General features: G+C 44.9%; 1 protein-coding gene across 3 annotated transcripts in view; it reads right to left on the minus strand.

The window, feature by feature from the left end:
- Nucleotides 1-24925, minus strand: part of LOC137048506 (cilia- and flagella-associated protein 44) — a 44833-nt gene that overhangs the window by 441 nt on the left and 19467 nt on the right. For 2 of the 3 annotated variants that reach the window (XM_067426736.1, XM_067426738.1), the window contains 12 exons: nucleotides 16169-16374; nucleotides 15916-16081; nucleotides 15666-15843; nucleotides 11980-12444; nucleotides 11701-11904; nucleotides 11426-11621; nucleotides 4568-4690; nucleotides 4276-4406; nucleotides 4065-4181; nucleotides 3732-3933; nucleotides 3419-3579; nucleotides 2745-2879 (listed from right to left, as the gene is read on the minus strand). In XM_067426736.1, coding sequence (XP_067282837.1) covers nucleotides 2745-2879; nucleotides 3419-3579; nucleotides 3732-3933; nucleotides 4065-4181; nucleotides 4276-4406; nucleotides 4568-4690; nucleotides 11426-11621; nucleotides 11701-11904; nucleotides 11980-12444; nucleotides 15666-15843; nucleotides 15916-16081; nucleotides 16169-16374 — 2284 coding nt within the window. The remainder of the gene's footprint in view (nucleotides 1-2744; nucleotides 2880-3418; nucleotides 3580-3731; nucleotides 3934-4064; nucleotides 4182-4275; nucleotides 4407-4567; nucleotides 4691-11425; nucleotides 11622-11700; nucleotides 11905-11979; nucleotides 12445-15665; nucleotides 15844-15915; nucleotides 16082-16168; nucleotides 16375-24925) is intronic. The other variant, XM_067426737.1, reaches the window with a different exon arrangement.

Below are 24925 nucleotides of genomic sequence, written 5' to 3' on the forward strand. Positions count from 1 at the left end.
TACTGCTGGTAAAAGGTGCAGTGTGTAGTTTATGAGGATCTATTGACAGAAGTGCAATATTATAACTGTTTTCAGTGGTGTATAAAGACCTTACATCAGGGCTATTCAAATCTTACCCTGGAGGGCCAATGCGGTGCAGAGTTTAGCTCCAACCCTGATCAAACACACCTGAACATGCTAATCAATGTCTTTAGGATCATTAGAAAATCCCAGGTTGGTGTGTTCGATCAGGGTTGGAGCTAAAGTCTGCAGTGCATTGGCCCTCCAGGGTAAGATTTGAATAGCCCTGCCTTACATAATGAATCGTTATGTTTTTATTACCTTAAAATGAGCCATTTCTTTCTACATACACCGCTGCAGTGGCGTAACAGACAGTACAGCCACACTGGGGCCTGTGCGGTACAAGGGCCCGCAGTGCACGCAGGCCCTGCTCACAACGCAAGCGACGAAGTGACTCAGCAAGATATTGTGACAGTAACATGTTAAATAAAATGGTTTGAGATTTAAAAATCACGTCATTTGCACTCTACCGGCACGCTTACTGACGACTATTTCGTAGCATATATCAGGGCATGTGAGCGAAGCATCAGAACCCATCGGTGGGTTGGTCAGCCAGAGGGTTAAAGAAAACGTATAGCCAATTTAGTTTCATAAATAGTAGCCTATACATTTTTTTTTTATTTCATCTATGTTGATTATGAAAAGTGAACAGCATGAGTACAATAGGCTATATCATAAGATGCACATTGCGCAATATGTGACCACTTACTTAAAGGGTTAGTTTACCCAAAAATGAAAATTATGTCATTAATAACTTCTTTTCCGGGTCTGTTTTCAATCCCCGTTCACGTCTCCGCAGTGACGCTGCTGCATAAGAAGCTGCTGACGTGTTATCTGGTGCGCCCAAGCTTCGTTTATAGTCTGAGCATTTAATTTTTAGGTGAACTAACCCTTAAAGTTTTGTTGAAAGCCTTTTTTTAAAGTTAATTTTATTTTGTACAAATTGTATTTGAATTTGAATCAATGTTTCATCAGTCAATTGCCTGGATTTAATTTAAAAAAAAAAAAGAAGTAAACCAAGAATGTTGGGAATGGATTGAAGTGCGTAACGAACCTTCCGTGGCCTTCGAGTAAGGCTGAAACAATAGGCTACGTCTTTCTGTTTTTAATACATTTCTTGAATACAAGTCTTAATTACAGTATTCCTATAGATAGTTATTATATTTGTGACTTTAAAGCAAAAGGCTATGCTATATTGTATACATTGGTATAAATCGAAGAGCTGGTGCAAACGTATCCATATTGATATGATCCGATCAGACACCTTCTCCTTAAAATGCCATATCTGTTGTGTGTTTTTTTAATATGTGCGCAGCACATATTTACATAGGCTATTCATCTAAACGCCTTCGGGATATTCATTAACCATATAATGCTGCAAAGGTATTTCAAGTTTTTTTTTTTTACCCCAAAGCAAAGTACGATCAAAAAACCAGAACACGTGTGTGTTGGAGAGTGACACACGCAAAGAGAACTATAAGAAACTGATAAGATACTGATTTTAGTAGGCACACAAATTTGCTTATATATGATTCCCTAGATCCGCAGCTCTATAGCACGAATTGTATTTATCGCTCAATTCATAGAAATAGGAAACAAATATAAACGTAGTGTCCGTGACGTCACCCGAAGTATTCTGAAGAGCAGTTTTGAAGTGTAAAGTAGGGTTGAGCTGGCCGTTGCCATCTTGGCAGCCAGAAAATGGGCAAAGAGGCGGGACGTGGGCAGAGCTGAGGTGACGCGATGACTAACAGAGAGCAGATAAATGGCTAGCCCCCTGTCACTCAGAGTTAACCCTTAATTATGCAGAACTTTAAGGCTTTATATAAAGTAAACGAATGAGTTATGGTTTTAGCTGCTGACTAGTGTCCTGCCCTTCCCAACCCGTTTATACCGTTTATTTTTTAAGGTCTATGGTTTACACACACATAGATGAGTCGACTATCGGTCGACCATAGAGAGATTCGAAAATTCTGATTCGAATGTGTAAATCCTTAGTTGGGGACACCCCTAGTAAATATGTTTGTTTGTTTTTTCTGTAAAGTTGGGCATTTTAACATAGGCCTCAATGAGATTCTGCTCTCTTTTGGAGTCTGTCTCTAGTGGCCAGTCAGGAATTGCAGTTTAAGTCACTTCCTTATTGGCTTCAACAGAAACTGGGGGAGGTTGCCGCTTGGTAAAAAGTAATTTCTGCATATAAATGGAACGATAAATGCAATACTATAGATCATGGGCGTCGGAAGCAAATAAAAAGTGGGTGGGTCAGTAGCAGCTTTGGCAAAATATGATGGTTCCACACACAATGGTTCCGACGCCCATGCTATAGATACATATTTCATGATATCGTGCACGAGTGCAGTGTGTCTGTTTGTAAGTGCTTCCATAATAGTGCAGCCCAGGGGGCTCCTCATTGCTAAAAGATCCGCCACTGCACCACGGGTGTAGGCCACTGTAGCTTCTCTATGCACTTCGAAAGGAGGGGTGAGCATTTTCAGTTCTTAACCTCACCACTAGATACCGCAAAAACTTACACAATGCACCTTTAACTTGTGAATAAACTGCAGTCAGTTTGTAGAAATTGAAATGGAAATGTATTAAAGCAAATCATGCCAGATATCTGGCTTTATCAATGTGAAGAACTAAATAAAGAGTGATGAAATGCGAAAAAGAAAAGAAAAGAATACCGTCTTCCTCTGTTTGGAGTTAAGTTGGTCGTCCAATGTTTTTTTCTGGCTAAGCAGACTGTTCATTTTACGTAGTTTCTCTGTGTTCTGTTTCGTGATTTCGGTTAGTGCCTCTCTTGCTTCAGTAATTTTTGCCTGGTACACACACACAAATAATAATGAACATTTGCTCTAGACTGGCAAATGTGACCATAATTATTATCAACTGTGTAAGTTTGGGGTCAGAATGTTTTTGTTTGTTTTTTTAAGAATACTTTTAGTCAGCAAGGATGCATTAAATTGATCAAAATTGACCATACATACATTTATAGAAGTTTTATATTTCAAATAAATACTTAAATACTTTAAATTCATCAAAAAATATTAAAGAAAGTTTAACATTGACAATAAAAATGTTTCTTGAGCACCAAATCAACTTTAGAATGATTTGACACTGAAGACTGGAGTAATGGCTGATGGAAACTCAGCTTTGCCATAACAAAAATAGATTACATTTTAAAATGTTTAATATTTCACAATCACAATACTACTGCTTTTACTGTATAATTGTTCAGAGACTTCTTTCAAAAAGTATTTTTTAAAAATCTTACAGACCCCAAACTTTTGAAAGCAAAAGAAAGGCATTCCCTAAACACGGTCACAGGTGTCCACACCAGTTCTAAATGTCAGTGTACCTCCCAGTGTTTGAGCTCCTGTGCGTTTTTGCCGTCTCGTTCTCTGACCTCTTGTCTCATCTCCTCTACCTTCCTGTTGCCTGAGAGAGTCTGCAGAACTTCAAGTTCAACCAGCTTTCCGAACTTCATGAGCATCAGCTGCTCGCAACGGTCTTCTGACTCTGCAAATAATTTTATGTAATGTATTACTTTATACACTGAAACTCACACCTAAAGTTTAAAGAAATAAAACGTTGTTATATTGCCTAGATAATGACTAGCAGGCAAGTAAGTCTGTGATTTGAAATAGCCATCATGTATGCACATCTCTGACCCTTTATTCTGGCCTCCATATCTTTAAGGTCATGTCTGAGCTGTACGTGTTGGTGTTTGGCATGTTTATAGTGCTCTCGCTGTTCGGTCTTCTCCTCCTGTAACTCTTCAATGCGCTTCTGCAAATGCTGTAGATCAGCCGTGTTCAGGACCAGTGCTGAGTCGAGCTTACCCAGCGAGAGACCATCATTCACATACTCAATCTGCTCATACAACGAGAAAGCGAGAGACTTGATATTGGTTGTAAGTTACACTTTAGTGGCTGAGATGGTAAATATATGTACAATATAACATAAGACAATCAGCAAGTACAGTTATGTAATTATGTTCACACCTGATGCAGTCTGAGTGGCACCACCACATCTATTTCATTCAGCCTTTGCTGCTTTTCTCGATTAATGAGCTCCAGATCGCCCTCTACTGCCTTGCGATTGTTCTGCACAATCTTCTCCTACACACATTAACATACTGTCTCTTTAGGGTGTTCTTGTAAAAACAAATAACAGAAAGAAAAGGCGGGAGGCGTGGAAAGAAGTATCTCTCACTTTCTTGGCCAGTGTGTCGCACTCCTTCTTTAAACTGTCAACAATTTTTATATCCTCTTGCAGCTGCTCCTCCACGTCTAGACGATGTTCACGCAGCCTCAGTGTGTTATCAAAGAGCTCAGGATCACAGTCTGAAACACAGAGACAGGACCTATCATGGCCGTAACCGCCATAGGCTTTGGCCCCCATACCCACCCCCCATTGTGGCTAGTGGTTTCCCAAAGTTACTAGCCGCTCAGCATTTTACTTGTCACAATTTTGACATTGATTTTTTTATTTATTTTGGTCTTACTTGGTGGGCAAACACTGTCGTCCAGGGGAGCCTCAGAGTCATCATAATCCTCATCATTATCCCTGTCTGATTCTTCATCAGAGTCTTCATCACTGTCATCTTCATCATCTGTCACATCACCACCTAATGGAAGAATGGAACACAACTAATTTTACATTTGAATCACGTTCTATATTTCAACACAACTCTGATGATGGCAATCTCTGGCAATTGTATGTGTATCCTAACTGTTGCAGCCATTACATTACAATTTACCCCAAAAATCAGAAGAAAAATTACATATTGCAAACTAAAAAAAATAAAGACCATTGAGCTAACTATACAAGTTTCCATTACTGAGACAATTAAAATGATTAATATATAAAGTACAGGCCAAAAGTTTGGACACATTACTATTTGTAATATTATTTAAAGCTACACTGTGTGATATTTTCCCCCATCTAGCGATGAAAAGGTATATGGCCATCCAGTGAATAATAGTATCTGTTCCTCTCAATTCTGATTTCGTTTTAACTCCTACGGTGGCCAATTTAGTCCAAGATTAACATGGCAAGCCCCCTCTTCACATTTGACACGGTGTCATCGAGTGTTAAAATGCGAAAGGCGAAGCTTGAATTTATGTGTATGTCCCTCTTTGGCTAAAGTACTTACAAGATGGAGGGGCAACATGGCGACCGGCATTCGAACCCCTCATCCGTATGTATTTTCAATGGCATATTATAAACTTACGAGAATACTTTATTACTTGAAAGAAGTAAATATACATTAAGGAGCACATATATTTTTGCACATATATTATAAGTGTTTTTAGCTAAGAATAAACTAAAAAAGTTACACAGTGTAGCTTTAAAAGAAGTTTCTTCTGCTCATTATAAATGCAGTCCATTCATCAAGCCTACATTTATTTGATCAAAAATACTTGTGTATATATATATTATTATCGTGATACATTTTTACAATTTTAAATATTTGGTTTTCAATTTATTTTTTTAAAACATCCAGTCTATCACATGATCCTTTAGAAATCATTCTAATATTCTGATTTATTATGAGTGTTGGAGACAGTTGTGCTGCCTAATATATTTGATTTATTATTTATTAAAAATAAAAACATATTTTCAAATAATATAAATCCTTTACTATACATTTTTATCAATTTAACACATCCTTGCTGAATAAAATTAATATTTTTTTCAAAAAAAGAAAGAAAAAAAAAATGACACCCAAAATTACTGACCAGCAGTGTATATTGTTGTTACAAAAGATTTCTATTTTTAAAACATTTGCTTCTTTTTTATTTGTATTTTTTTAATTACTTTTTTTCATCAAAGTATTATTAAAAAATTATCACGTTATGAAAAAATATTAAGCAGCAGAACTGTTTCCAACTTTGAAAATGAATCATCATATCAGAATGATTTCTGAAGGATCATGCGACACTGAAGACTGGAGGAATGATCTTGAAAATTCAGTTTTGCATCACAGAAATAAATCATAATTTAAAGTATAATAGATCAAATAAAAAATGAAAAATTTAAATTGTAATAATATATCACAATATTAAAACGTTTTCCTGTATTTTTGATAAATGCAGGCTTGATGAACAGAAGAAACTTCTTTTAAAAAAATTGGCCTGTACTGTATATATATATATATATATATATATATATATATATATATATATATATATATATATATATATATATATATATATATATATATATATATATATATATATATATATATATATATATATATTGTGACGAGTGTCCTCGGAAGAATCAGCGTCGACCTGGCAACCCACACAAAACACCTGCACCTCCTCATCGCCGGCTGATCGGTCACAGCTGCTCCCAATCAGCCCACAGCCACATAAGCAGCACAGACTGAGCAGACAAGACAGACTTGCCGACAAAACGCTGGTCTAAACTTTATTTCTCTGTTCTCCCAAGAAAGCAGCGAGTGACCGACAGCCCACCCCTTGGAGCACGTCTGGGTCACCCACTTTTGGTTGGATTGACCACTGAAGAGCACTTAAAGCACCAGCCATCACGCACCGGCTTCCCTTCCTTCACCAGCTTGATTTCACTGTAAATAAATCTACCCTCCGGGGCCACTTTCACAAAGCCTGCCTTGTCGAGTGGTTCTTCACCCCGTGACAGTGGTGGAGAATGCAGGCAAGTTCGTGAGGAATCACCGACAAGTTCATCGCTCCACCCCTTAATCTTTTTTTTTGTCCCCTCTCTTCCTGTGTAGACACCGGGCTGGGGGAACGCGGCGCGCTCGTCCCCACGATGGAGGAGGTATTACAGCGCCTCGCAGAAGTGAGCATCCGCCAGCAACAGATAGTGGAACATCTCGCCACTCGCCAGGGCAGGACAGAGGACGAGCTCTTCGCCGTCCGTGCCGCCGCCGCCCAACGCGTTCCGCTACCCGATCCTCGCGCCCAAGCAACCAGCCTGCTGCCAAAGATGGCTGCTGATGACGATGTGGAAGGCTTCCTACAGGTCTTTGAAAACACCGCCAAACGTGAGGCATGGGCTGAGGATGATTGGGCGCGTGTGCTGGCACCCCTCCTCACTGGAGAAGCCCAACGGGCTTATTTCTCGCTCCCCCTTGAGACTGCCGAAGACTACAACGAAGTCAAGAGGGAAATTTTAGCGAGGCTCGGCCTCCCACCAGTCTGCGCCGCCCAGCAGTTCCACGAATGGGTATTCAAGCCCCGGGTACCAGCCCGTGCCCAGGCAGCCGAGCTCAGCCGCATCACGCATCACTGGCTATTGGAGGGGAACCCCACCGCAGTACAGGTAGTGGAACGGGTAGTGGTCGATCGACTCCTCAGCGCTCTACCCCGCGCTCATCGGCAAGCGGTTGGGATGAGGAATCCTACCAACACCCTGGAACTCGTGGAGGCTGGAACCAGGATCGAGCTGGCGGATGCCGTCCATCATCACGGGGCCGGGGACCGACCGCCGCCCGCCGCCGTTCCCCCGGAGAGTCGGCCAGGAGCGACGCCCGCTTGAAGGGACCCCGCGACCAGTCAGCAGGCTGACGGTTCCCCCACCGCGAGATGAGCCCATGCCCAGCGCTGAACCTCCATCAATTCCGAGCATGGCTGACAGGTTGCATCGTCCACCAACATGTACCCTCGAGAGCCCCTGAAGCAGAAGTGATGGTGGAAGGGAAACGGTTCCGGGCCTTGCTGGACTCAGGCAGTGCGGTCACCCTAATCCAGTCACGGTTGTGCGCCCCTCGAAGCGGCCAGAAGACCTTCTTACCGATTACATGTGTGCACGGAGACACTCGCCAAGTACCGGCCCGCAGAGTCATCATCTCGTCACCCCAAGGCACCTGGCCGGTAGAAGCGGGCCTGGTGAAGGACCTGCCGGTGGCCGTACTGCTTGGGAGGGATTGGCCTGGCTTCGACAGACTGCTCAACGCGGCTACTCAGCCTGCCAGCCCGGAGGGAAACCATCGAAGACGGAGACGGCCTCGGGGACCCCGCCGCCGACTGGCCCAGCTCGCCTCTGACAGTGGGAGAGATGGTGTTCTATGTCTAGAGATATCTGAGATATCTGCACTATGATATTTACCAACAGGCTGCTGGAGGGGGCTCATTCGCCAAGGAACATCGGGAGGACGATCGGCTCAAGCACTGTTGGGCTCAAGTGCGAGTCGTCGATGGAAAAGACGTTCTCCCACAGCCCCATCCTCTCCCGCATTTTGTCATTGAGAATTGCCTGCTGTACTGTGTCGCTCAGCGGAGGGGGGAGGAGAATAAATTGCTGGTGGTACCTCGAGCTAAGACCGAAACCGTCCTGGAGCTGGCACATTCCCATCCCATGGCAGGTCACCTCGGGACAGCCAACACCACTCAGCGCATCCGTGACCGTTTCCTTTGGCCGGGCCTGGAGGCCGAAGTGAAGCGGTTTTGCCAAGCCTGCCCGACCTGCCTATCATCGAGGTGCCCTTCGAGCGGATAGGAATGGACATAGTGGGGCCGTTGCCAAAGTCTGCCCGCGTACACGAACACATCCTGGTAATCGTCGACTACGCCACCCGGTACCCCGAAGCAGTTCCCCTTTGTAAGGCCACCGCGAAGTCCATCGCCCAGGAGCTGTTTCTGCTGGCCAGCCGAGTCGGCTTCCCCTCGGAGATCCTGACTGACCAGGGGACCCCGTTCATGTCCCGGCTAATGGCGGATCTTTGCAGGCTGCTGCAAGTGAAGCAGTTGAGGACCACGGTCTACCACCCTCAGACGGACGGACTCGTAGAGAGATTCAATCAGACCCTGAAGCAGATGCTTAGACGCGTGGCGGCGGAGGATAAGCGGGATTGGGACCTCATGATTCCCTACGTGCTCTTTGGGATCCGCAAAGTTCCCCAGGCCTCCACTGGCTTCACCCCCTTTGAGCTCCTGTTCGGCCGTCAACCACGTGGGCTCCTGGACGTCGCCAGGGAAGCGTGGGAGCAGCAGCCTGCCCCTCATCGCACCATCATCGAACACGTTCGACAGATGAGAGAACGGATCGATCGAGTGATGCCATTGGTCCGGGAACACCTCAGCAAGCCCCAACAAGCGCAGCAACGCCACTACGACCGGGCAGCCCAACCACGGGAATTCCAGCCCGGAGACCGCGTCATGGTACTGGTCCCCAGCTCTGCCTGCAAGTTCCTGGCCTCATGGAAAGGACCATATACAGTACTGGAAAGAATGGGACCTGTAACATACCGGCTGAGACAACCTGGACGACGGCAGACAGAGCAACTCTATCATATCAACCTCCTGAAGAAGTGGGTGGGGACCCGGGACCAGCTGGCGGCTTTGAGTCTCACCGATCCCGTGGTTGAGACATCAACCCTCACCTTTCGGCTGCCCAGAAGACGGAGCTGCAGCACCTGGTCAGTCAGTTCCAGGATGTGTTCTCTTCCCAACCCGGGTAGACCAATGTGATCCAGATATCCCGGAGTCCGTGGTCCAGCCCCATTGTGATGGTCCCAAAGCCGGACGGCACCCTCCGCTTTTGTAATGACTTCCGCCGCCTGGACGAAGTCTCCGAATTCGACGGGTACCCCATGCCTCGGGTCGACGAGCTGCTGGACCGCCTCGGAAGGGCCCGGTACATCAGCACCCTAGACCTCACCGAGGGCTATTGGCAGGTACCACTCTCTGAAACGGCTAAGCCGAAGACTGCTTTCTCAACCCCCAGTGGCCACTGGCAGTACCGGACCCTTCCCTTTGGCCTGCACGGGGCCCCCGCGACATTCCAGAGGATGTTGGACATCATCCTGCGGCCCCACCAGGCGTACGCAGCCGCCTACCTAGACGACGTGGTGATCCACTCCGAGGCATGGGAGGAACATCTGGATCGTCTGCGGAGGGTGGTCTCGGAGCTCCAGCGGGCTGGACTCACCGCCAACCCCCGCAAATGCCACCTAGCCCTCTCCGAGGCCAAGTACCTGGGCTTCAAAGTCGGCCGAGGCCTCATACGGCCGCAGGAAAAGAAAGTAGAGGCCATCCACTCTGCCCCGAGACCCCGGACGAAGACCCAGGTACGAGCCTTCTTGAGGTTGGCGGGGTATTACCGATGTTTTATCCCCAACTTCTCCTCTTTAGCCGCCCCCCTGACAGACCTGACCAGGAAGAGGCAGCCGGAGAAAGTATGCTGGACCCCATCGGTCGAGGAGGCCTTTGCCCAAGTCAAAGCAGCGCTGACGTCCTTTACCGTACTCCGTGCTCCAGACTTCAGCTGCCCCTTCCTACTGCAGACGGATGCCTCCGACACAGGACTGGGAGCCGTCCTGTCCCAAATCCAGGAAGGTGAGGAGCATCCGATCATTTACATCAGCAGGAAGCTGTCCCCGGCCGAGAGGAAGTACACGCCACCGTGGAGAAGGAAGCCCTGGCCATCAAGTGGGCAGTCCTGGAGCTCCGGTACTACCTCCTAGGCCGCAAGTTTACCCTTGTCACAGACCCCGCGCCCCTACAATGGATGGCCCGCGCCAAAGACACCAACGCCAGGGTGACCCGCTGGTTCCTAGCGCTCCAGGACTTCCACTTTGAGGAACAACATCGGGCCGGGGCTGCCAACGCGAACGCCGATGGCCTCTCACGGATCTGGACAGCGTATGCAGGTCTGTCAGGGGTCATTCCCCACCCTCCCCTTACATCACCCCTGCTGTCTCCATTTGTTCACAGGACCAGAGCGACGCTTGGGGGGGGAATGTGACGAGTGTCCTCGGAAGAATCAGCGTCGCCCTGGCAACCCACACAAAACACCTGCACCTCCTCATCGCCGGCTGATCGGTCACAGCTGCTCCCAATCAGCCCACAGCCACATAAGCAGCACGGACTGAGCAGACAAGACAGACTGAGGTCTTGAGCCGACAAAACGCTGGTCTAACCTTTGTTTCTCTGTTCTCCCCAGAAAGCAGCGAGTGACCGAAAGCCCACCCCTTGGAGCACATCTGGGTCACCCACTTTTGGTTGGATTGAGCACTGAAGAGCACTTAAAGCACCAGCCATCACGCACCGGCTTCCCTTCCTTCACCAGCTTGATTTCACTGTAAACAAATCTACCCTCCGGGGCCACTTTCACGAAGCCTGCCTTGTCGAGTGCACCCTGTGACAATATATTATATATATATATATATATATATATATATATATATATATAAACAGATGTATCACAGTAATGAAAATGCTTAATCACCTTGAAAAGAATGTCACAATGCAAAAAGGGTCATTTATACAAAATATGATTTCTTTTTATTAGTTTTCAGGGTCAAATGTGACTTTTTGACAGGCTTTGTGAGATTCACTAGGTGAAATACACAGAACACACACTTGCAGCTCACCTTCACCTCCATGTGTTTCTTTCTTCTTTGTACGCTTAATCTTTTTCTTAAACACTCTGGTGAGGAACTCCACAAACTTGTTGTTCTCTCCCAATGAAGCCTGAAAGGTGGCGGCAAGAGTTTTCTCCTTCCCTTCGAGTCTCAATATGTCTCTCTTCTTCAGCTCCATCTGCTTCTTACATTCATGCATCTTGGCCTGATACACAAAATAATGAATATAAAAACTGGACACACACACATCATAAAACCACACGCACAAATGAAAACACACCGACCCTGATCTCTTGCTCTTCCTGTATATAGGTGGTCAGTCGCTCCTGTAGTATGTTCTCTCTCTTCTCAAACTCCTTCAAAAGCAGCAGCTCCTCAAACAGGGTCACATGTCTCAGATCAGCCAGTTTCATGTACACATCCAACTCTTGCTTCTCGTGACGCAACACACGTAACTCTGCGTCAAAACGACACACTGCCTCCTCCATCTGCAGAAAGAGAGAAAGACATTTGAAGGATTGTGAAATAAAATTCCCTCTATTTTCACAACACACCAAACCCACCTGTTTAAGAAGTTTGTCCTGCTGGTACAGGTGTCTGGTCTCCTCAACTTCTCTCATCTCTTTCTCTAGCTCTGTGAGCTCCTCTTCCTGCTTCTGAGAGTGTGTTTTTACCACGTCTTCAATTTGCGTGTTCTGAGCCTTTGTGTGTGTGTCATGCATCTCTTGTTCAAGCAGCTCCAGGATGTTCCCCCCATTCTGTTGTTCATCTATGCCAGCGGAATCCATCTTGACCCTAAGAGTGGCGTAACGCTCCAAGGTTGCCCGGGTGTATCTGTGTTTCCTCTCTGGTATCTCCTCTGGCATTAAGACAGGCACAGCTGGCAGTGGACGACGCTTCTCGGGTGGAAGGTGCTGCTGGATCACCTGTAGCTGCTCCAACTTGGCATGGAGCTGAGACACGATCTCCACCTTACTGTCTCTAAGAGCCATCACGTGGGAGTTCATCTCAGACTTCTTCTCAAAGATCTGTAGCATACATAAAAATATGTAGACTGTGGTGGTATGCATACATACACACATCTCATAAACTTATATTTTATTCACAATAGAATATAGATACCATTAAATGTTGAAAGTGAAATGGCATGCCAAATATTGGCTAATTTTGGATTTCGTGAGAGCTACACATTCCAAAAAAGTTGGGACAGGTAGCAATAAGAGGCCAGAAAATTTAAATGTACATATAAGAAACATCTGGAGGACCAATTTGCAACTTATTAGGTCAATTGGCAACATGATTGGGCATAAAAAGATCCTCTCAGAGTGGCAGTGTCTCTCAGAAGTCAAGATGGCCAGAGGACAGAGTGGCGAAAAATATGGAGCAATATCAGAAAGGAGTTTCTCTGAAGTTTTTACAGTGAATCATCTTCTATCATTAGTGATGGCCAAATGAGGCTTCCTAAACCACTGAGGCTTTCCAGCCCATTGCTTCACCAAAAGGTTCATTTACCTGAAGCCTCATGAAACAGTGTGCTCCCTAGTAACACCTGCTGTGCAAAGCAATGCATCGCACACAAATCTATTCATCCTGAGCAACCAAATTGTCATAGTGTGGGCACACCCTTTTTCTATTGCCTGTGTATTAATAAAGTATTTTACTCTGCCTGTATTAACCTATGCGCACACAACTCACACAAACACACAACTTTGTGTTCAACTATTCAGTAGTTCTTTGGGTTAGTGATGAGTGAATGCCCAGAATGATTGTAAATAAATTATTGTGAGTGCAGTGCTTATGGGACTGGAATTGAGGAACCGCAAACTGCAACAGGGATGGGAAAAGCTTTCCCTAATACAGTCTAGTCTTATAATAATATTATTAATAATAATAATAGCAATAATATATATATATAATAATAACACTAGGCCTACTACTAAAATATGAGGGGCCGTACAAGCCATAATTCATTCTGGTACTCTCACACACATACATTCTCATTTCACACACACACACACACACACACACACACATATATATATATATATATATATATATATATATATATATATATATATATATATATATATATATATAATTATGTAGTATAGGTATTACAACTAGGCTAATTTACTCTAATAATCTACTAAACTAAGTATAATGTAATATAATATATAATACAGCTATGATATATAATGATATCGCTACTACATACAACCAACACCTTAACACCAATGCAAATGCCTACTGCAAACAGTCCAAGAGCCGCGAGGTTTCGAACCACTTTTATCCGAAAGCGATACTCAGAATGAAGCAATGACGTATTCAACAGAAAACGAGGCCTCGTTTGTCATCATCACGTAATTTTCACGGAAACGATACAAGCCTCGAATCGGGGCTTCATCTGGAACACCCTTTTTGCTCGACACAAGCTCCGGAGCCTCGCTTCAGATGTCCCATCGCTATCTATCATCATCTACAGTGCATAATATCATCTAAAGATTCAGAGAATCTGGAACATGTGTGGAAGGGTCAAGGCTGGAAAACCATACTGAATGACTGTGATCTTCGGGCCCTTGGACGGCACTGCATCATATACAGGAATGCTACTGTAATGGAAATCACAACATGGGCTCAGGAATAATTCCAGAAAGCATTCTCGGTGAACACAATCCACCGTGCCATTTGCCATTGCCGGCTAAAACTCTATAGGTCAAAAAAGAAGCCATATCTAAATGATCCAGAAGTGCAGGCATTTTCTCTGGGCTAAGGCTCCTTTAAAATGCACTGTGGCAAAGTGGAAAACTGTTCTGTGGTCAGACAAATCAAAATTTGAAGTTCTTTTTGGAAAACTGGGAAACATGTCATCCACACTAAAGAGAAAAAGGACAACCCAAGTTGTTGTCTGCGCTCAGTTCAGAAGCCTGCATCTCTGATGGTATGGGGTTGCATGAGTGCGTGTGGCATGGACATCTTATACATCTGGAAAGGCACCATCAATGCTGAAAGGTATATCCAAGTTCTAGAACAACATATGCTCCATCCACACGTCGTCTCTTTCAGGGAAGACCTTGCGTTTTACAATATGACAATGCCAGACCACATACTGCATTAATTACAACATCATGGCTGTGTAGAAGAAGGATCTGTGTACTGAAAAGGCCAGCCTGCAGTCCAGATCTTTCACCCATAGAAAACATTTGGCGCATCATAAAGAGAAAGATGTGATAAAAAAGAACTAAGACAGTTGAGCAACTAGAAGCCTGTATTAGACAAGAATGGGACAACATTCCTATTCCTAAACTTGAGCAACCTGTCTGCTCAGTCCCCAGACGTTTGCAGACTGTTATAAAAAGAAGAGGGGATGCAGCACAGCCTTGTCCCAACTTTTTTGAGATGTTTTGATGCCATGAAATTTAAAATCAGTTCATTTTTCCCTTAAAATTATAAATGTTCACAGTTTAAACCCCTTTATGTGTCATATATGTTCTGTATTTTGAATAAAATATTGAAATTCTAAACTTCCACATCATTGCATTCTGTTTTTATTCACAATTTGTACAGTGTCCTTTTTTTGGAATCGGGTTATTTAAGTTTATCAATAATATATATTACTAGTTAGGGGCTAGTAAGCATTCAGCAAGGACATTAAATTGTGACAGTAAAGATGTTTATAATGCTAAAAAGATTTTTATTTCAAATAAATGTTGTTCTTATGAACTTTTTATTCATCAAAGATTCCTAAAAAAAATATATCACATTTCCCCAAAAACTGTTTTCAACTTTAATAATAAGAAATGTTTCTTGAGCAGAAAATCAGCATATGATTTCTGAAGGAACATGTGACACAGATTAGAGTAATGAATGCTGAAAATTCAGTTTTGCCATTAAATGGATAAATAAACCAAAGCGATTCGCTATATATGTTATTATTAAATAAGTTATTTAAAATTTTAATAATATTACATAATATTATTCATATTTAAACTGTACTTTTAATCAAATAAATATAGCCTTGGGGAGCATTAAAGACTTTCAAAAACATAAAAAAAAACAGTAGTGTATGTATAAACTGATCAAAACATAATTTTGAAAAATGTATAAATATTTTCATATTCCAATAATGCATTCAGAGTATTACACAGTTAAAGTTTGCTGTCTATATTATGTTTACAATATTACTTTTACTTTGTGGAAAGATTACATTTTTGTAAAAGAAAGTGTGATTTTTGCTTTTTGTGTCCTTCACCTTCTTCTCTAGTTCAACTAACTGCACTCTCTTCTTCTCCACATTCATCCTCAGGTGTTCAGGTACAGTAAAGTCTTTGGCTGATTTCAGTTTAAAGTCACCCATTTTTTCTTTAGCCAATCGAATCGCTTCCACATCCTTAGGGTCCTCGTAGTCCTCACTGGGCTTTGAGGCATAGCTGGGAAGCATTAAAAATGTTACACACAAAAAACTCAAAGACAAAGAGACACACACATTGGCATTCACTTACAGTTCTGCCCACTCTTTTTTCCTCTTCTCTATCATGGCCCGAGCTTTCTCTGCCTTCTCTGCAGCTTTGCGGAGTTTCTCTGCCTCTCTGCTGGCCAGTTTACAAGACCCTGACTGCATCTTTCCTGACAGCATCACCGAATCTGTTACCAGCTCATCCTGAACTGCTTAGAAATAGAGAAGTAGAACAATGACTGTACATATACACTCCAAGAAGTTTCAAGTTTCAAGTTAAATCTCTCATCCTTTCTCACGTGAAATGTTGCTGGCTTCTTTGCCGGGCTTTGCTTTGTTCCGCCAATGCTCTTGTTCGACAGGTGCGCCCTGAGAGGCCGCTGTGCCATGCTGGTGCAGATGCATTTGTATGGCAGGCAGAGACAACAGTCTGTAGTTAGAGATCTTATGTCCACTCTTAAATGCATACAGGGTGACCGTATCCTGCACCACTGACTCCCAAAACCTACAGAGACAACAGCAAAATGAAAAAATAAAAGCAGTGGTTCTCAATTGTTTCTTCCTACAATTGAATAAGAATAAATTACATTTACAAATTAAAGAGTTATTTCACTCAAAAAAGAAAATTATGTCATTAATTACTCTTCCTTATGTTGTTCCAAAACCGTAAGACCTTACTCTTTCTGACTTAGACTGTAATGTTATTACCAGTTTCAAGGCCCAGAAAGGTAGCAAAGACAGTTAATGACAGTTCAACCTTATTCTCACTGCTTCATAACATTAAAGGGATAGTTCACTTTAAAATAATAATTGTGATCCTTTACCCACCCTCAAGTTGTTTCAAACCTGTATGAATTTCTTTCTTCAGCAGAACACAAGGGAAGATATTTTGAAGAATGTCAGTAACCAATCAGTTAACTGGAGCCATTGACTTCCATAGTAGGAAAAATAAAATACTATGGTAGTCAATCAACAGTTAACTGTTTGGTTACTGACATTCTTAAAAATATCTTCCCTTGTGTTCAGCTGGAGAAAGAAATTCATACAGGTTTGAAACAACTTGAGGATGAGTAAAGGATGACAGAATTTTCATTTTAAAGTGAACTATCCCTTTAAGCTTGAACCACTGGGGGCAGTATGGAAGCCTGTTTCTGCCACTAAATAAAAAAATAAAAAGAGTAATTGCAACTTTTACCTTAGAATTCGGACTGTTTTTCCCAATTGTGTGATATAATGTCACAATTCTGAATGAGAAAAAAATTAGAATTGTGACTTTATATCATGCAACTGTGAGAAAAAGTCCGAATTGTGACTTTATAACTTGCAATTGTGAGGGGGAAAAAGTCAGAATTGTGACTTTATAACTTGCAATTGTGAGGGGGAAAAAGTCAGAATTGTGACTTTATAACTTGCAATTGTGAGGAAAAAAAAGTCAGAATTGTGACTTTATAACTTGCAATTGTGAGAAAAAAAAGTCAGAATTGTGACTTTATAACTTGCAATTGTGAGAAAAAAAAGTCAGAATTGTGCAATTGTGTAGCCTGGATGCCAGCCGAACTCAGCCCCGCCCACAAAATTTTTAGGTCTGGCAGTTCGGTCTGGCCTTGCTCCATAGAGGAGTAATTATCCCCGAACATAAACTGTTAGGACCAATGAAATCATCAGGGCGGGCTTCAGACGATGATGGACAGATGATCAACAGTAACGTAATAATGCACGTCATCAAAGGGGCTTGGATTATATTTTTTTGAATCCTAAACGGAGAGATTGTTTCTATATGCATTAGGGTTGGACATCGTTTTGATTTGAATGATTCTGATTCCGATTCCGATTCTTACTTTCGATCCCGGTTCTTTTCGATTCTCGATTCCGATTCTTTGAGGGGTGGAGTCAAAACATGTCACATCGATATTCAATGCTATTTTCAATACAACGGGGGAAAAACGCTACATATGCTGTCAATTAGACATATTTTATATAATTTTTTTTTCTGTCTTTTGAAAGTCTAGGCAATCAAACATTTCTTCTGAAGAGATCACTTTATATGATAAAGCTTTTAAGCTTTTTCTCATATATAAACATTGATCAATAACTATTAAAATTATCTCACAAATATTTTTTAACTCAATGTATTTTTTACAACGGGGTAATTGTGTTGCAATAGTTTACACACAGCACAAGTAAGCTTGATTTCGAATGGTAAATTGAATAAACAAAGATACAAATTACAAAAAATAGCACAAATAAATACAATAGAAGAAAAGATATAAATGAAATAGATATCTTTATTTTTTCAGGTAGGTCTAACATTCAGGTAAGAAACTGAATAAAAAAACGCAAAGTGGCTAAATAAATTTAAAATAACATTGGATAATGTTTTTGCAAAAAAATAAATAGTTTCAGATAAAACCATTAAAGTTAGACAAGTTGATCAGTTAAGAGCAGTGTGATCGTTTGTCTTTTTGTAGTTTGACTTTGAATAACAAATGACTGCTGTCCCTTTAAGAACTGCCGCACTCATTGATCCTGAACACTGTTCCTGTTACTCATTCTTCATTTCTTCCTGAATTGTTTAAGACTGTGTTTACATACTGTTCAAAATGTGCACTGAGAATTTGTTTGAGTGTATTTGACCAATAATAAGCTGGAAAAAGAAGCAAATATTTGCACTTGTATGTCAGGGGCGGCTTTATTACGGTAGGCTATATGTGTGTGTGCACTTCAGATGTGAGCTTGAAATCTGCGGGGATTCGTAGAATTATGTGCAATCCCGCGCGAAATTCAGACCGATCACACACTCTAACACGAACACGCTGTCGTAAGGAAAAGTCCAGAAGAACGCGCGTCCATCGTGTTCAGAGGTTAACCGGCTGAATGAGAATATGCGGCTGCGTGTCAACTCGCTGTCGGTCAGAGAGGAGAGCAGCTGGGATCGATTGTGTAGGCTGAGCAGGCTATCGTATCTTTTCAGATATTTCAGTATCGATATTTTTGACAACACTAGTTGCACTGTGCCGACCCAGGCTTTTAAAAGTGAAATAAATCCACACTTCAGAGCCGCTTACCGGGCTTCCATGACTAAAAGAACAAGCGGGCGCGCAAGCACCGGAAATCAGGTGGCCATGGAAACCAAAACTTGCACGCTTTGAACCAAAGATCGGAACCGAAAATACATTTTCTAAACGATTCCAATGGAATCGTTATTTTTTAAACGGTTCCAAGTTAGAACCGGTTCTCGATGCCCAACCCTAATATGCATTCACCTTCACAATTTCTCTCAGAAATGATGTTCATGTTGGGTAAGTACTCTGTGTATCATTCAATTGTGTTATTTTTTTACAACACCGGCAAAGATCGTGTTCCCTTTCGGGGAACTCGAGCTGCGTCGAAACGCTGTGAGAACGCCTCTGCGTTAATGCGTCGTGAAGCACGTGTAGGACCATTCCATCAGAAGATCGATCGATCGTCGGCGTGATGATGTCATCGACCGGAAGCTATAAAGCGTCCGTAAAAACAAACAGGAACTAGCTTCTGTGCCTTCAGTAAGTGATCTGTGTGAACCTGTCTGTCTATTTGGTGTTTTTGTCTGTCTATATAGAAGATTTTTCCACCCTTTTGTTAAATATTTCAGTATATTAACAAAAAAAGAGAAAATAGATCGATATGGCGAGTGAAAGCAAGCAGTTTAAGAGGTGTGTTCATCCCTGCCCACGTTACATCACGGGTGGGGATACACATGCTCTTTGTGTTGCCTGCTTGGGAGCGCAGCATGCCCAGGCAGCCCTCGAGGGGGCTGCTTGTGAGCATTGTGAAAGGCTTCCTCTGAGAACGCTGCGCTCCCGCTGGGCACTCTTCGAGGCAGAGCAGAGGCTTCAGTCGTGGGGTTCACAATTGGACCTTGCAGAGGGGTTTGAGACGGGCGCTGCCTTATCTCTGCCCTCACCTGCACCGTCCAGCGGCTCTTCAGGGGCTTGGAAGCACGCATTGCGGTTTCTTCCCCCCCCCCGAGAGAGTCGCCGGTGCTCTAACTATCCAGCTCTGAGGAGGTGGACGTTGAGAGCATCGCGACTGAAGATTCGCCACTTCAGTCCCCTGCGAGCGAGGAGCTCGTTGAGGTTCTGACGCGAGCAGTGGCCAGATTAAACATCGACTGGCCCACTGAAAGATCTGAGGCAGGAAAGAAAAGAACTAGCAAGCTAGATGAAAGATTCCTGCCTTCTCGCGCTTCAGAGCCTCAACGCCGGGGCCTGCCGTTCTTCCATGACTTGCACACCGAGGTGGCGAGATCATGGAAGAGACCGGCATCATATAGAGTTTTCAGCCCTCAGAATTTGGTCTACAGTAACATCTCAGGGCTGAAACAATACGGTTATGGGGCGATGCCAAAGGTTGAAGAGACGCTCGCGAGCCATCTCTCGCCTTCCTCGGCATCGTCCCTGAAGGCCCCGACTTTGCCCACCAAACCCCTTAAAACAACGTCGCATTGGTGGGCAAAGCGTACTCGGCAGCAGGTCAGGCTGCTGCATGCCTGCACACTATGGCAATTATGCATGCATATCAGGCTGACCTGCTCAGGGACCTAGATGGACGAGATGAAGTGGGGGGAGATATTAAAAATGAGCTTCGCCAATCAGCAGATCTCGCTCTCCGGCCACCAAGGAGACGGCCAGATGTATTGGCCGCTCTATGGCAGCCTGGTGGCCACGGAGAGGCATTTGTGGCTCAACCCCACAGAAATCAAGGAGAGGGAGAAAAGCTACTTGCTAGATGCGCCGCTGTCTCCTGGGGGCCTCTTTGGTGATGCAGTACACACTGTCACCGAGAGGTTCCAGGAGTCGAAGAAACAAGCAGCGGCGCTGAAGCAGTTTCTCCGTCTCCGGGTCCAGGTCCCTGGGGCTGCTGCAGAGAAGCAGCCCAAGCCGAGTATGAGCTCCACGCACAGGGCTCAGCAAAAGCAGAGCGTCCCGACCCGAACTCCCCCTCAGCACGGGGACGAGGGGCGGCGCTCTCAGGCGAGGTCTTCGAGGGGCAGGGCTGATCTGAGGACAGTCCTGATCGCCAAGAAGGCCTCGTCTAAGCGTTCCTGACGCCAGAAGTTTCAGGACGCTGAGGGTGGTTCCCCCGGTAGGGAAACAGTGTTTACCCCTGCCAACGGTACCAGTTTCCCTGCGGCGCCCTCTGGGGGCCGCGCTGCCAACCCTGCCGCAATGCCGGGGCGCAGGGGGGCTCCGGAGCAGTCAAGTCAGTTGTTCCCTGCCGGTTCGCCGCTTCAGGGCTCTATGCTTGCTGTTCAAAGTACACCAGAGGCAAGCCTCGAGAGGCTGGTTCCCTTAGTAGATTTTCTAGACGAGTGGAAACGTCTGTCAAATATATCTGCGTATTTTCATGTCTCCATCCTTCCACATCACAGGAAGTTTCTGAGGTTTGCCTTCGGGGGAGAGGCATACCAATATCGAGTACTTCCCTTCGGTCTAGCACTGTCACCCCGCACATTCACCAAGTGTGTGGATGCAGCTCTGGCGCCGTTGCATCTGCAGGGCATCCGCATACTGAATTACATCGACGACTGGTTGATCCTAGCTCATACCGAACAGATGGCATCTCATACTGAACAGATTCAGCATCGAGATGCTGTTCTCACACACATGTTGAAATTGGGGTTGAGGCTGAACGCCAAGAAGAGTGTGCTTTCTCCGGCTCAGAGAACCACTTTTTTAGGCGGGAACTGGGATTCTGTAATTATGCGGGCGCAATTATCGCCAACACGCATAGCATCGATCCTGGCAGCAGTCAAAGAACCGAAGCTAGACCGAGCCGTCACTGTGAAGCAATTCCAGAAACTGTTAGGTCTCATGGCAGCAGCGTCCAACGTGATACCTTTTGGCCTGCTGAACATGAGGTGGCTCAGAACAAAAGGGTTCTCCCCAAGGGGAAACCCGCTCCGCACGATCAAAGTCACGCGGCGATGCCTACGTGCTCTGGTCATGTGGAAAAACCCTGGGTTTCTGTCCCAGGGGCCTGTGTTGGGGGCTCATGTTCGTCGCGTAACGCTAACGACAGACGCCTCCCTCACGGGTTGGGGTGCGACCATGAGTGGCCGTTCATCCCAGGGTCTATGGCAGGAACACCAGTGGCATTGGCACATAAATCGGCTAGAGATGCTTGCTGTGTTTCTTGCATTGAAACAGTTTCTGCCCGACCTCAGGGGCCATCATATATTAGTCAGGACAGACAACACATCGGTGGTCGCCTATATAAATCATCAGGGGGTCTGAGGTCCCGTCCTTTATACAAATTGGCACGCCAGATCCTCCTGTGGGCCCAAGGGATGCTGATGGATGCTGTCCATCAGAGCAGTTTATATCACAGGGGTCCTAAATCAGGAAGCGGACATCCTGTCGAGGCAGGGGCCGAGGCCCGGGGAATGGAGACTCCACCCCGAGGTGGTGGAGCTCCTATGGCAAAAATAAGGGAAAGCAGAGATAGACCTGTTTGCTTCGGCAGAGAATTCTCACTGTCCTCAGTGGTTCCCGCTGGGGCTGGATGCCATGTTACAGGAGTGGCCGAGGCTGCCCCTGTACACATTTCCCCCGATTGTCTTGCTTCCAGGAGTTCTGGAGAGGGTACGCCGGGACGGGGCCCAGGTACTTCTAGTGGCTCCGTTCTGGCCGACCAGAGTAAGGTTTTCGGGCCTGATATCTCTCCTAGAAGGCTCTCCGATGGAGATTCTGACCAGGAGGGATCTGCTCTCTCAGGCGGGCGGGAGATTCCTGCACCCACGCCCAGAGTTGTGGAAACTGTGGGCCTGGCCTCTGAGGGGTCTCTCGGCCGAGGTCGTGGAGACCATCCTTCACTCCAGAGCTCCGTCCGCGAGGAAGCTGTACGCTCTGAAATGGAAACTTTTCTCAGCATGGGGCAGAGAACGCCAGTGGGACCCAGTTAACTGCCCGGTTGGTACAGTGCTGGAGTTCCTGCAGGCAAGGTTCTCGGCAGGGTTGACCCCCTCCACAATAAAGGTGTTTGTGGCGGCCCTGGGTGCCTTCCACGTCCCTTTGGGTGGAGTGTCTTTGGGAAGACACCCTTTAATTAGACGTTTCCTCCGTGGTACCTTAAGGTTGACGCCGGCTGTGCACTCGAGGGTCCCGGCATGGGACTTGGCCATTGTGTTACGGGGCTTATCTGAGCCTCCTTTGAACCTTTAGAGGAGGTTTCAGAGAAGTTCCTCACCCTAAAAACCATCTTTCTTTTGGCCATTTCATCTCTCAAAAGAATAGGAGATATTCAGTCCCTGTCAGTAGGGCCCTCATGCCTAGAGTTTGCGCCTGGTATGGTAAAGGCTTTTCTGCATCCCAGACCAGGTTACATCCCCAAGGTTCCTACGACCCCACAGGGCCCCATCACTCTACAAGCCTTTTGTCCTCCTCCATTTTTGACGTCAGAGCAGGAAAGATTAAATCTGCTGTGCCCGGTCAGGGCGTTAGACGCATACGTCCACAGAGCTGCCCTGTGGAGAAAGACTGATCAACTTTTTGTGTGTTTTGGAGCCCAGAAAAAGGGGGCTCCAGTGTCCAGTGTCTGGCTTTCCGGGCGCACTCTACCAGGGGTATGGCTGCTTCTAAAGCACTTTTGTCGGGGCTTCCCTCCAAGATATCTGTAATGCGGCAGGCTGGTCTTCGCCGCTAACTTTCGTCAGATTTTACGAGTTAGATTTGGCATCTACTGTTGGGGTGCAGGTGCTTTCGTAGTCGTGTGCGCTACGGCTTCACACATACGAGGCACTTGGTCCCATGGCGATGTGGGTATAAGCGTTCTCACAGCGTTTCGACGCAGCTCGAGTTCCCCAACAGGGAACGTCTCGGTTACGTATGTAACCCTAGTTCCCTGAGGGAACGAGACGCTGCGTCGCCCGGCCTTACTCCCGGCGTGCCCGTGATCACTTAATTCAGGCTTTATCAGAAGCTAGTTCCTGTTTGTTTTCACGGACGCTTTATAGCTTCCGGTCGATGACGTCATCACGCCGACGATCGATCGATCTTCCGATGGAATGGTTCTACACGCGCTTCACGACACATTAACGCAGAGGCGTTCTCACAGCGTTACGACGCAGCGTCTCGTTCCCTCAGGGAACTAGGGTTACATACGTAACCGAGACGTATTCCAGCGTGATACCAGCGCGTATGCATACAGGGTTGCCAAGTTTTTACAACAAAACCCGCCAACTACTAGCCCTAAACAATATCTTCTCGGTGGGTTCTCTGGGGGAAAAATGGTGTTTGGGGGGTAAAATGTGTGTTATTTTGGCAAGGTTGCCTGCTAAAATTCGCACTCTTGGGTCTATATATCACATAATAGTCGCTTCAACCCCCGGACATAGAAAACAACCCGCGAAAAAAAAAAACGGGGACTTGGCAACACCATGGGCAACACAGTGCAGTTGAGCTCTGTTGACATTTGACAATGCGTCGCTTCGTTGCTCTGTGGTTGTAGGTCTATCGAATTTAGGTCTTTCCTGGTTCGGTTGAAACACGCCCCATAATCACAGCCCAGAGTTGAGTATGACTATGTCAGGCTAGCAATTGTGAGAAAAAAGTCAGAATTCTAAGATAAAAAGTTGCAATTACTCTTTTTATTTTTTTATTTAGTGGTGGAAACTAGCTTCCATAGGGCAGAAAGCTCTCGGATTTCCTCAAAAATATCTTAATTTGTGTTCCGGAGATGAACGATGGTCTTGCAGGTTTGGAATGACATGAGGGTGTGTAATTAATGACAGAATTTTCATTTTTGGATGAACTAACCCTTTAAGATTTTTACGTAAACAACTAGTTTCTCAGATTTATATTTTTGTCATATTTGACAACAATTGTCTGATTTGTTTTTAATTTTAAAAGCTTTATTAGAAACATCTAACACTTTGTCTATACCGGACGAGACCGTTGACGCGTCTACATGTCTACAAGCTGTCTACACCGGACGCAACAAAGCAACCCTTGCAAAGCATTTGTTCTTCATGTCAGTAAGTCATAAAAAAAATGAAGCTTTGTGCCGCATCCAGTGTA

Source organism: Pseudorasbora parva, chromosome 19 (assembly GCF_024679245.1).
Source record: "Pseudorasbora parva isolate DD20220531a chromosome 19, ASM2467924v1, whole genome shotgun sequence".
Classification (NCBI taxonomy): domain Eukaryota; kingdom Metazoa; phylum Chordata; class Actinopteri; order Cypriniformes; family Gobionidae; genus Pseudorasbora; species Pseudorasbora parva.